The following is a 13,138-nucleotide window of genomic DNA, read 5'->3' on the forward strand; positions in this document are numbered from 1 at the left end:
GGCTAACCATCGGAGTGCTATACGGACTGCACTTGACAAAGGAAAAAAAGTGACCAGCCAGTGGCCAAGCATTTTGTGGAGCAGGGGCACACAGTGAAAGACTTAGCACCTGCTGCAGGGGTAGGTTCAACTTGTATATAGGCATTATGTAAAGTTTACATCTTGATCCGTTTTTAGGTTTTGTTTGAGTTTTGTATTATGGGATATAATAGATTATTATGGGATAACATTCACTCACTGTTTGCTCTTTTCTATGTCTATGGGACACACTGTTTCTCTGCATATTGTCATATTGTAATACAACACCTGTATTTGACACTTTGTATGAAATGACATGTAAAACAGATTCTGCTTTGTTTTTCTAATCATGTGTTATCACATAGGTTGCTATGACTACTGCTTTGGCTGTTTTTCCAATAGGGGGAGGGGCTTATATGGTATTTAAGTTTGGTATTAGTGTTCTGTTAGTCTGATGAAGGGTTGAATGCCCCGAAACGTCACTTGAATAAAGGACATATTTTGCTGTCAAGCCCTGTGAGTGCAGTTTTCTTCTGTTTATATTTGAAATTTCACTCAGCACCCTGGCCAAGGAAACATACATACACATACTCTGCAATATAATTAATCATTTATTTGGTCCTCTTTTCCAGTAGTTCCATTCTAAAATTGTGAGCTTTTCAGCTACTGTTAGAGGGCGATTTATCAAGCTGAGGCGCACATACGCGCCCCTGTCCGCCGCAGCTCACCTCTGGCGGGCTGCATTGCCCTGGCGGAATTCAGCATTGCACACGAACGCTATTTTGAGCTCGTGTGCAATCCCGCCCCCTGCCCACGCGCTGTCAATCTCCCCGGTTGGACTAGACCGCAGATATTGAATTTCGCCACTTTAGAGGTGGCGAAAGATAAGGGATAACAACTGCTTGTTATCTTGTGAGAACCTGCAGCCGTAGTGGGTCGAAAGGCTTGCGAAGCCTTTGATAAATCGACCCCTTGATAAATCGATACTGTTTTATTCCACACAGCCATTGGCTTCATACTCTAGTGACCTATTTATAACTGTCCATAATTGGCCACAGCAGAGAAGGTAACCTAAGTTACAACATTGGCAGCTTCCATTGTTTTATAGACACTAAACTTTACACTTGTTTTGTCAATATTTAAACAGCTAATGAAACTTTAAAAAAAATACATCTACATGTTATTCTCTAACTAAACTTTTCTTTGAATGCATCATGTATATAGCATTTATTCAGTGTTTAATGACCCTTTAACAAACAAAAGTAAAAATGAAGATCCTTGGTTTTTGGAATTTGTTAGATCTACTAAGTGTTACCAAATTTGTAAATTCGGGTGAAACCGTGATTTAGATTGAAATATTTTTTTTATTGAACAATCGGTACGATACACAGTCTATATCAATGGCAGATACAATAAATAAGTCACAACTGTAAAGCATCTATTTCACATTTCTTATCATTGTACCGCATTTTTCATATCAACATTTTCTTTAACCAGTCTTCACTGTGTGTTACAGGTTGAAGCTCCAGTAAAAACATGAGTCCAATTGTTACAATTTTAAGATCTAACAATGTTTAACAATTAACATGAGTAACCTATATAACCATTATGCCAGCTCGCCTCACCTTTTAATTTGGTGTATTATCAATAAACATTTCTTAAGCAATCTCCACATCTTAAACATCCACAGAGCCCACCAAGTACTCTCATCTGCAGTGTCTACCGCTGCTCTCAAACTGCTGTTTCTTTCTCCCTTACATGGTAGCTTATCCTATACATGTTTTTCATTAAGGATCCAGTAAAACCAGACTCTATTAAAAGACTCCACCTCATCTTGTATGTATGCTGCAGTCTCGCATAAACCAAACATATTTCTAATCCTCCCAAGCACCTCCATTCTCTCCGGTATTCCCACCTTCCAATATTTTGCTATAGATATACGAGTCACCGTACATACAATTCTAATGAATTTATTTATGGGTGCATTGAATCTTGGATCCTCACCATTCAGCAAGGCCTGCATGGGCGTCAGTGTTACCTGTTCCTCTAATATAGTGGTTATCATCTTAGATAGGTCGAGCCATACATTTCGTACTTCCGGGCACTCCCACCACATATGAAAATATGTACCTAGCGGTGTGCAACCTCTATAGCACTGCCTGGAACCTCCCTTCACCATATGTGCTGTTTTTAAAGGGGTTAAATACCAGCGAAATGTTGTCTTGATTCTCGCTCCCAGCAAGCCCCTACTGGAATTCAGAAAAATCTGGTTCCAAGTCTTTAGGTCGTATGTTTCACCTAAGTGTGCTTCCCAATGGAGGACAATTTGTGGCTTTGAAATTGTGTGTGTTTCCTGTATATATAAATATAAGTGGGACACCGCACTTTTCTGTCTATTTTCTGCACTGCAGAGTCTCTCAAAAATGTTTTTGGTCCTGGCCTCCCTCCCAGTCCTGTTATATAGCGTGAGTGCTGAGGCTATATGTAGATATACAAACCACTGCAGATGCATAGGTCTAAGTTTGTCCTGTAGTTGGGTGTAAGTCAAAATCTTCCTATTAATTAAAAAGTCTGCTATCCGGTATAAATCCTTATGTGCCCACTTGTCTATCAGTTTATGTAATTCCCCTGAAATTATATATTTTAATGGTCTTATTAAAGAATTAGTCGGTAATAGTGTTCCATTTCTATTGGTTATTGCTAGTTGCTTGACAGCTATTTTAGTAATCGGGTTCTGGTAGCCCCCGGGTCTCCCTCTAGCTTCTTTACCCCATAATATATCGTCTGGGCCATCATAACCCCCAATGATAGCTTCTAACTGGGGCCATATTACGTCCTCTTGTTTCCTCCCTAAAAGAGAGTTTTGAGCTAATCTAGCTGCTGAGTAGTAGTATGTACGTTTGCCTTGCGTAAGATGGGCTGCATTATTTGGCTAGTGAGGATATAATCAATTTTCGTGTAGCATTTGTGTGCTGAGGAATAGTATGTAGTGTCCGCTGTGTCCCCGTATAGTGTAACCCAGCTATCTTGTAGCCCATGTGGTGAAAGTAAGTCGTCAATTTTTGTAGCTATCGCTTTTTGTCTTAATTTTTTCTTTGATATATTTCCTGTCGTGATCTTCCTCAACGCTGCCAGATCTATATTGAAATCTCCTGCTAATATTATTCTCGATCTAGACCAATTGGTAAGTAAGTTAGATATATGTCTAAAAAATGGTTCCTGTTGCTCATTTGGCACATAGATATTCCAAAGTACTATTTCTGTACCCTGTATGTTGCCCCTTACCAAGATATATCGACCTTCTTTGTCTTTCACTGTGTCCCTATGCTCAAAATTCAAAGATGAGTGAATCAAAATAGATACTCCCTTAGTCTTAGTGTCAGAAGTAGCATGGAAGTGTTGTGTATATTCTCTTGACCAGTACTTAGGTATCTGTGTATTCAAAAAGTGGGTCTCCTGTAAAAACAAAATATTGGCTTTAAGCCTCTTGTATTGTGTCAGTGCAGTCTTCCTCTTTATATCTGAGTTAAGACCTCTTACATTGTGAGATATCAAACTAACTCCAGGAAAGTCCAGAGATGCAGTCATAATAGTGTATCACCCCAATCATACAACCAGTCATGAATCATAAGCTCTTCCTCTCTACCTGATTGCTTTAGTATATCACAGTTCTTACCATCTTGTGAGACCCCAACAACAAACTCCTGATCTCCATCTCTAGTGAAACTCTGGGTGTGGTTATTACCTTGTATGAAGCGAGACTGGCATAGTTCAATACATTTAAATAGCATAAATAACTCTGATTTTCCCTGTAGAACGGAACAGAAAAAACAACAAAGAATACATAACATAAAGTGTATATTAAGCATTAACATAACGTGTAGGAGATGATACTACGTATCTCATAACATTATCTCAGTTTTCTATAGGTGGTATGGTATACCAGATAAAGTTTAGCCTATACTTGTGACCTTTGTGTTAACAGTCTCATACCCTTGGCTATCATAATTTGTCTATGCAACATGTAGCCTCCACGACACTGCCGAGACAATGTCCGGGAGGAAGTCTTACCAGTCTCTCGTATTCGATATATCTTTAGGCAGTTATAGTCCAAAGGTGAGATCAGGGTCTAAATCTCTTGTTATTAACTTTTGTCCAGGTGGACTTCTTGTTTGTTTGCATTGGTGCTTGTGTCCTCGTTTTCTCCCCGGGGTCAGGATCAGGTGGAATGTCCGGTGTTTCTATACCAAAGCTTCTACAAACCTCAGGTATCTCATGGGTTGTCCTGATCGTGGTCACCTTGCCATCCTTGAGTATGTTAAGGGCAAAAGGAAAGCCCCAGCGGTAGGGAATTTGATGTTTTCTGAGCAGTGATGTTAATGGCCTTAGTCTCCCCCGTCGCTGTAATGTTCTCACGCACAGGTCTTGGAATAACTGTACCACATTCCCTTGGTATTTGAATGTGGGATTCTTGCGAGATGCGTTTAAGATTTTTTCCTTATCAATAAATTTGAGGAGTTTGATGATCACATCTCTTGGTGGCATATCTCTTTGTGGCCTAGCCCGAAGTGCTCTGTGGGCTCTCTCAATTTGATAGTCTGTGTCGTCTGTAGCCATTGTAATAGCTTTAAAGAGACCCTGTAGATAAGGGAGAAGGTCTGGTGTATTGATGGATTCCGGTATGCCCTTTATTCGTAAATTCGATCTTCTGTTGCGATTTTCAACATCTTCCATCTTATCCTGAAGATCAGCTATTTGTTGTTGCTGGAAGGCAACCGTTTGCGACATAACAGACGTTCTCTTCTAAATCTCCTCTATCATTCTCCAAAGTGTCTACCCTGTTTCCAATTTCTAGTATATCATTTTTAATGTCTGATAAACTGCTGGTTACTGTGGCGTGGAGACCATCAATTTTGTCCCACAGTTTCTCAAAGTTCGTTGCAATGTCTTGCTTCGAAACTAAAAGGGTTAAATCAGCCTTAGTTGCAGGTGTCTGGGCAGCTAGAGATTTACAATGCTCAGAGTCCATATCAGAGTCACCCTCTGTCTCCATAGTTGTAGTTTCTATTTGTTTGCTAGGTATATTGGATCTCAGGAATGTGTCCATGGAAGTCATTTTACTACTTTTCTCAGGTTTCTGAACTCTTCTGGAAGACATCTTAAGTTTAAAAGTAGCTGCTGTCTACCCAGATCTCTGCACAGTCCTGTGGTTAGCGATAATATGTATAAAGTGCTTTGTTTTTTATCTCAGCAGTCTTCAATATAAGTGTAACCTTTACAGGGTGTAAGATGGAACAAATACTCTGAGAGTATGTGAAATTAAGGCTTGATGTGTGTCTCTAGAGTCCTGTGGATTTATGATATTACCAGCTTTGCAAGAGGGATTTGCTATTCTAAGTATACAATCCTCCAGAGACTTGCTTAAATTGACCACATTTAATATAACTACCGCTTGGGGTATCAGGCGCTCATGTATTTAACATATTAGGGTAAGACCTGTAGTGCATAGTCACATCCGTAGCAGCCATGTGCGTTTTTAAATGTAGTGCGTCTTGCTTGTATTGCGCCACTGCCTTTATAGCTTGCTAGTTGTTATTCCTTCATTTCCCCACAACTGAGTTGCTATCACCAGTGCCAAACAGTGTCACTTCTATTGCCACCTTTGCTTCAATAATGCTCACCCTTCAGCGTACATCAGCTACAAGTCCATCCGTACTTCTCTCAGTAGCTGCGTGGTGCAACTAAAATGGCGCCTGCTGCATTTGCTCCCAACTCCTTTTAGGCTCAAAAGTTGCTGCATGTAGTTGCGGTGACCGGAGCTGTCAGAAAAACAGCCAGGACATTTCCCTGTCGCTTAGTCTGGAATGTGCTTGCCTTTTTTCATTCCGCCTCAGGGCATTAACCACCTTTTTAGTGTATCATACTCCGGAGCTCCGATCTCACACAACCATTGCTGTGCGCTGCTTGGCTCCGCCCCCGTCCTTTTTTCTGAAACCGTGATATAAAGGGACATAATACTCATATGCTAAATCACTTGAAACTGATGCAGTATAACTGTAAAAAGCTGACAGGAAAATATCACCTGAGCATCTCTATGTAAAAAAGGAAGATATTTTACCTCACAATCTCATCAGCTCAGCAGAGTAAGTTCTGTGTAAAAAGTTAAACTCAGCTACTCCCAGCTGCAGGTTAAAAAAAAAATAAAAAAATTAAGAAATGAACAGCAGCCAATCAGAATCAGCAGTGCTGAGGTCATGAACTCTTTAACTGTGATCTCATGAGATTTCATAGTAAGCTGAATAGGGAAATAATATGAGAGTGCACGAGGCTCATCCCCTAAGCTGTCCCAGGACAGACACACTAAAATGCTGCTTAGAAATCCTTTACAATGGGATGTGGCTACTGAGGAACTTTTGAGGTAAAATATCTTACTTTTTTACATAGAGATGTTGAGGTGATATTTTCTAGTCAGCTTTTTACAGCTATGCTGCATCACTTTCAAGTGTTTAAACATTTGGGTATTATGGCCCTTTAATAAAGTCTGCCTTGGTTTTGATAGTACTGCAGAAATGCATATATATTTCGGCATCCACGTAACCATTTTCCCCAGGACCTTTTTTTGGGTGCACCATCTGGCCAAAATCATAGCCAATATTAAGCTAAAAGGGATAGTAAAGTCTAAATTAAACTTTTATGATTAAAAAACTTTTACTTTTATGATAGGGCATGTAATTTTAAAAAACTTTCTAACTTACTTTTATTAGCAAATTTGCTTTGATCTCTTGGTGTTCTTAGTTGAACCTAGGTAGGTTTATATGCTAAGCCCTTGAAGGACGTCTCTTATCTGAATGCATTTGACAGTTTTAAACAGCTAGAGGGCGTTAGTTCATGTGTTTCATATAAATAACATTGTACTCATGCATGTCCAGTTATTTAAGAGTCAGCACTAATTGCCTGATATGCAAGTCTGTCAAAGATCTGAGATAAGGAGGCAGTCTGCAGAAGCTTAGATGCAAGGTAATCAGAGTTAAAAAAGTATATTCCTATAACAGTGTTGGTTATGCAAAACTGGGGAATGGTAAATAAAAGGGATAAGCTACATTTTTTAAACAATAACATTTTTGGTGTTTACTATCCTTTTAAAATGCTGAACATCATTAAATAAATTTATGTTAAATTATGCAATTAATTTGTGCTTTGGAAAACAGAAAATGTTATATATGTAAAGTATTAAACTGGCCCCACCTGGCTACTTTATAACACAACCTGGCTGGCAAAATTTGCTGTGGAGATTATATGGATTATATTTTAAGGTATGAGTAAAATACAGATATGCTTTAACCCCTTACCCAATCCCAACCATTGGTGCATAAAATCCAACACATAGCCATAAAATGGGTCGCACAAAAGAGGCTCAGCAACTTTAAAAACGGTACTGTGATAGGATGCCTTCATTGCCACAAGACAGTTGGTGAAATTACTGTCCTATTAGATCTGCCCTGGTCAACTGTAAGTGCTATTATTGTGAAGTACACAAGAGCAGCACAGCCACAAAGTGGCTGGAGTGCTGTAAAGAACGCAGCCACTAAAATCTGCAGCAGAGGAAGCGCATTTCTGGAGTGATTATTCACACTTCACTATCTGGCAGTGTGATGGAAGAGTGAGTGCTGCGGATGCCAGGAGAACACTACTCTCCGGAATGCATAATGCCTACTGTAAACTTTGGTGGAGGAGGGATAATGGACTGGGGCTGTTTGTTTTAGGGTTGGGGCTAGGCCCCGTAGTTCCAGTGAAGGGTCATTTTAATGCTACAGGATACAAAGACATTTCAAACAATTGTGTGCTTCCAACTTTGTGTCAACAGTTTGGGGAAGGACCTTTCCTGGTCCAGCCTGTTTTTGCCCCCGTGCACAAAGTGAGGTCAATGAAGACATGGTTTGCATAAGTTTGGTGTGGAGGAACTCAAGTGGTCTGCACAAAGTCCTGACCTAAACCACATTAAACACCTTGGGGTTGAATTGGAATGCCAATTGTGAGCCAGACCTCATCCAACATCAGTGTCTGACCTCACAAATGTTCTGTATAGGCACAAACACATTCCTAAAGCTTTTGGAAAGCCTTCCCAGAAGAGTTGCGGCTCTTACAGCTAACCACATATTAATGTCTATGATTTTGGAATTGGATGTACGACAATATCATATAGGTGTAAAGACTAGGTGTCCACGTACTTTAGCCATATAATGTATATAACCGTTATGGTGCACAATATACAAAAAAAACAATGCTTAGAACATCCCATGAATGCATAATTTAGAATTTTAGTAATTATGTCCTGCAATTAAAATAAATACCACTCAACATTTGCAGTGTCACAAGTCTTGAGAAAGTGAACACCATTACTAGATGACTGGTGTAGGTATTTTATTTTATAAGAAATACAGTTTAATTATCATCCAATGAACATTTGTGACTTATAAAAGGAGCTCATGAACCATAGTTTGAAAGAGCTGTGTCCTCCTTTCTCATGAGGCTTAGCCAGTGTTTCAGGTATGCACACAATGGGAGTTTAAGAGAGGGAGCCTATAACTCACCTAAACTCTACAATACATGATAAATGCCGGTGACATACGCCTAGATTTAGAGTTCTGCGTTAGCCGTCAAAACCAGCGTTAGGGGGTCCTAACGCTGGTTTTTACCGCCCGCTGGTATTTAGAGTCAGTCAGGAAAGGGTTTAACGCCCACTTTCCAGCCGCGACTTTTCCATACCGCAGATCCCCTATCTTTTCAATGGGATCTTTCTAACGCCGGTATTTAGAGTCTTGGCTGAAGTGAGCGTTAGAAATCTAACGACAAGACTCCAGCCGCAGAGAAAAGCCAGGAGTTAAGAGCTTTCAGGGCTAACGCCGGTTCATAAAGCTCTTATCTACTGTGCTCTAAAGTACACTAACACCCATAAACTACCTATGTACCCCTAAACCGAGGCCCCCCCACATCGCCGCCACTCTATTAAATTTTTTTAACCCCTAATCTGCCGACCGCACACCGCCGCAACCTACATTATCCCTATGTACCCCTAATCTGCTGCCCCTAACATCGCCGACCCCTATATTATATTTATTAACCCCTAATCTGCCCCCCCCCAACGTCGCCGCTACCTACAATTATTAACCCCTAATTTGCCGACCGGACCTCACCGCTACTCTAATAAATGTATTAACCCCTAAAGCTAAGTCTAACCCTAACACTAACACCCCCCTAAGTTAAATATCATTTTATTCTAACTAAATAAATTAAATCTTATTAAATAAATTATTCCTATTTAAAGCTAAATACTTACCTGTAAAATAAACCCTAATATAGCTACAATATAAATAATAATTATATTGTAGCTATTTTATGATTAATATTTATTTTACAGGCAACTTTGTATTTATTTTAACCAGGTACAATAGCTATTAAATAGTTAAGAACTAATTAATAGCTACCTAGTTAAAATAATTACAAAAATTACCTGTAAAATAAATCCTAACCTAAGTTACAATTAAACCTAACACTACACTATCAATAAATTAAATAAATTAAATACAAATACCTACAAATAAATACAAATAAATACACTAACTAAAGTACAAAAAATAAAAAAAATATTACAACAATTTTAATCTAATTACACCTACTCTAAGCCCCCTAATAAAATAACAAAGCCCCCCAAAATAAAACAATGCCCTACCCTATTCTAAAATAAAAATTGTAAAGCTCTTTTACCTTTGCATTTATTTGTAGGTATTTGTATTTAATGATAGTGTAGTGTTAGGTTTAATTGTAACTTAGGCTAGGATTTATTTTACAGGTAATTTTGTATTTATTTTAACTAGGTAGCTATTAAATAGTTATTAACTATTTAATAGCTATTGTACCTGGTGAAAATAAATACAAAGTTGCCTGTAAAATAAATATTAATCCTAAAATAGCTACAATATAATTATTATTTATATTGTAGCTATATTAGGGTTTATTTTACAGGTAAGTATTTAGCTTTAAATAGGAATAATTTATTTAATAAGATTTAATTTATTTCGTTAGAATAAAATAATATTTAACTTAGGGGGGTGTTAGGGTTAGACTTAGCTTTAGGGGTTAATACAGTTATTAGAGTAGCGGCGAGATCCGATCGGCAGATTAGGGGTTAATACTTGAAGTTAGGTGTCAGCGATGTTAGGGAGGGCAGATTAGGGGTTAATACTATTTATTATAGGGTTTTTGAGGCGGGAGTGAGGCGGATTAGGGGTGAATACATTTATCATAGTAGCGGTGAGGTCCGGTCGGCAGATTAGGGGTTAATAATTGTAGGTAGGTGGCGGCGACGTTGGGGGCGGCAGATTAGGGGTTAATAAATATAATATAGGGGTCGGCGGTGTTAGGGGCAGCAGATTAGGGGTTAATAAGTGTAAGGTTAGGGGAGTTTAGACTCGGGGTTCATGTTAGGGTGTTAGGTGCAGACTTAGGAAGTGTTTCCCCATAGGAAACAATGGGGCTGCGTTAGGAACTGAACGCTGCTTTTTTGCAGGTGTTAGGTTTTTTTTCAGCTCAAACTGCCCCATTGTTTCCTATGGGGATATCGTGCACGAGCACGTTTATGAAGCTGGCCGCGTCCGTAAGCACCGCTGGTATTGAGAGTTGCAGTGGCGGTACATTATGCTCTACGCTCCCTTTTTGGAGCCTAACGCAGCCCTTCTGTGAACTCTAAATACCAGCGGTATTTAAAAGGTGCGGGGGAAAAAATACACGCGTAGCTAACGCACCCCTTTGGCCGCAGAACTCTAAATCTAGCCGATACTTTTTTCTGTTAACCTAGCTACAATAATTGCTTCATTTTAAAGTGCCATAAACCATTTTGAGATATGTGCAGATTATAAAAGGGTAAACTGAGGTAAAAGAGTGTGTGAAAGAAAACGTAAACAATACATGATAAATGCCGGTGACAAACATACTTTTTTCTGTTAACCTAGCTACAATAATTGCTTCATTTTAAAGTGCCATAAACCATTTTGAGATATGTGCAGATTATAAAAGGGTAAACTGAGGTAAAAGAATGTGTGAAAGAAAACGTAAGCATATAAAAGTATTTTAATAAAATTTCCAAAGATCTGCAAAATTACTTGCCAATTGTAACCTGCTCCACCCCCCTTATCAGTGCCCTACTCCAAACCTTGTGGTATCATATAACAAAGTGTGCATGAATGCCTGAAAAATTATGCCAGAATTAAAGGGGTTATTGGGGATTAAAACAGAAACCATTTTACAGGTAAGCTTTGGCTGCATTATATATTTAGAAACGTACGTTAGTTCATACGGTTTTGTGTCCCTTTAGATAGAGATGGGCTGCCACAGGAAGAACAATTCCAACTGCAATAGGCAGAAAGAGGTCTAAAGGAGTTTGCATTTTTATAATTAAAGAGGGCTATTGCATTACTTTCTTAAAAGGGACAGTATACACTAACTTTCTTTATTAATAATACATATATTTCCTCTGGATCATTTTATGAGTTACAGCATATTTACATTTTTCACTTAAAATAATGGGAGTCCATTGCAAGACCACCAGCCAAGCCCCTTATTTTTACAGGTTTGTTACACATACTACTTCTGTGAGAGTAAGTGTCCTGCGCGCTCTCTGCGTTAATCACCATTGTGCATGTGTTGGTCATGTAAACCATGTTCCCCTAGAAAATAAGCAGAGAAAAGCTGGTATTTTGCATGCAAATATGCGGTAGCCTTGTAGGTGGGACTTGCATGCCCTATTGGTACATGTTGGCATCCCCAGGATTTTAGCATATGCTAAATGAATGTAATTAGGACATTTATAATAGTTTATTCATCTTTTGTTGATTTTAGCAATCTTTATCAGCTTAATGTATCTTGTAACTACACTGACCCTATAAGAATTACTAGAAGATAATTTTATCTTCCAATGGACAAATTATATGTACTTTGGAGAAAGTTAAGATAGGATTTATATAACTGACTGCATTGTGAGAAAGCTGCATTAAAGGTTGATCCGTGTTTTACCTTTAATGGATATATGCATGCAATGTTTTAGAGGATGTTCTTTTGATAACCCCCCCCCCCCCCCGATATTTTGTAATATTTTAAAACTTGTTCAGGTATAAAGATTTTGTGCTAGATAGTGTAATCTAAAATAATGTTGGCTCTGTTACAACCCCCCTTTTCTTTACACTATCCCCCCTCCAGTGTTATTAATTTGGGTTACATGTTGTACCTTTAATAGGACTAGTCATTTTTACAGTGATACTGCATACATGACATAGATCAGAATGTTGGGTATTGATGTTTCTGTAGTATTGTACAGACTAAGGCAGATCTATAATTTTCTGGCTCCTACATTTTATTTAGCAGAAATATGCTACCAGAATAGTATTGCTATTATAGGTTTACAAGTACTGAGACATACCTCCCTGCTTGAGGAACATGCAATAAACTTTCTCTGCAAAGCCTGTCAAAACTAGTGTATTTTACAGGATGGCTGTAAACAAAACACAAAAATAGTAAACTAGTTAACACTGAACATATCATAGAGTGGTGTTTTTATTATTACTGCTGTACATGGAGAAAGTTTACACCACTTATAGCAAGTTGTTTATGGGTATATTGACCTCTCGGCTACCATATAAGGCAGTAACACATTGTATTAGCAAAGCAGTTCAGAATTACTTGATAACCAAGTAGTTAACTACGATAGGCTGCACACTTTAAAATCAACTAACCAGTGTTTGTGTTAAAACGCATGAAAAAGTCAGTTTTTGTGCATCACTCCCTTGCCAGCAGAGGCTGGACAAACCAATTCAAGCAGGTAGGTGTGACTATGGCCTGGCAATCTCCTTCTCACCTTACTCATGACTTCCTTTTTCTCCTTCACCCTCTCAGGTTTTTCACCATCCTCCGTGACTCCATGTTCACACCGCTTTTCTTTGGGCTTAGTATTCTCTTTATCTTCCTTCATGGCTCTATGATGAAAAGGACACAAATTTGCCAGAAGTAAGTGAATCCTGGCTCTCTGCAGTGACTCAAAATCCTTGCTATGATTGGACTACTACAATAT

At 38.7% G+C, this 13,138-nt stretch overlaps 1 protein-coding gene across 2 annotated transcripts in view; it reads right to left on the reverse strand.

Moving 5' to 3' along the window:
- UPF3B (UPF3B regulator of nonsense mediated mRNA decay) overlaps positions 1-13,118 on the reverse strand; it is a 186,700-nt gene extending 173,582 nt beyond the window's left edge. For both annotated transcript variants that reach the window (XM_053699197.1, XM_053699196.1), the window contains exon 1: positions 12,926-13,118. In XM_053699197.1, the coding sequence (XP_053555172.1) occupies positions 12,926-13,039 (114 nt within the window). In that variant the 5' untranslated portion in view covers positions 13,040-13,118. The remainder of the gene's footprint in view (positions 1-12,925) is intronic.
- Positions 13,119-13,138: the final 20 nt, after the last annotated feature.

Source organism: Bombina bombina, chromosome 1 (genome assembly GCF_027579735.1).
Source record: "Bombina bombina isolate aBomBom1 chromosome 1, aBomBom1.pri, whole genome shotgun sequence".
NCBI classification, from domain to species: Eukaryota; Metazoa; Chordata; class Amphibia; order Anura; family Bombinatoridae; genus Bombina; species Bombina bombina.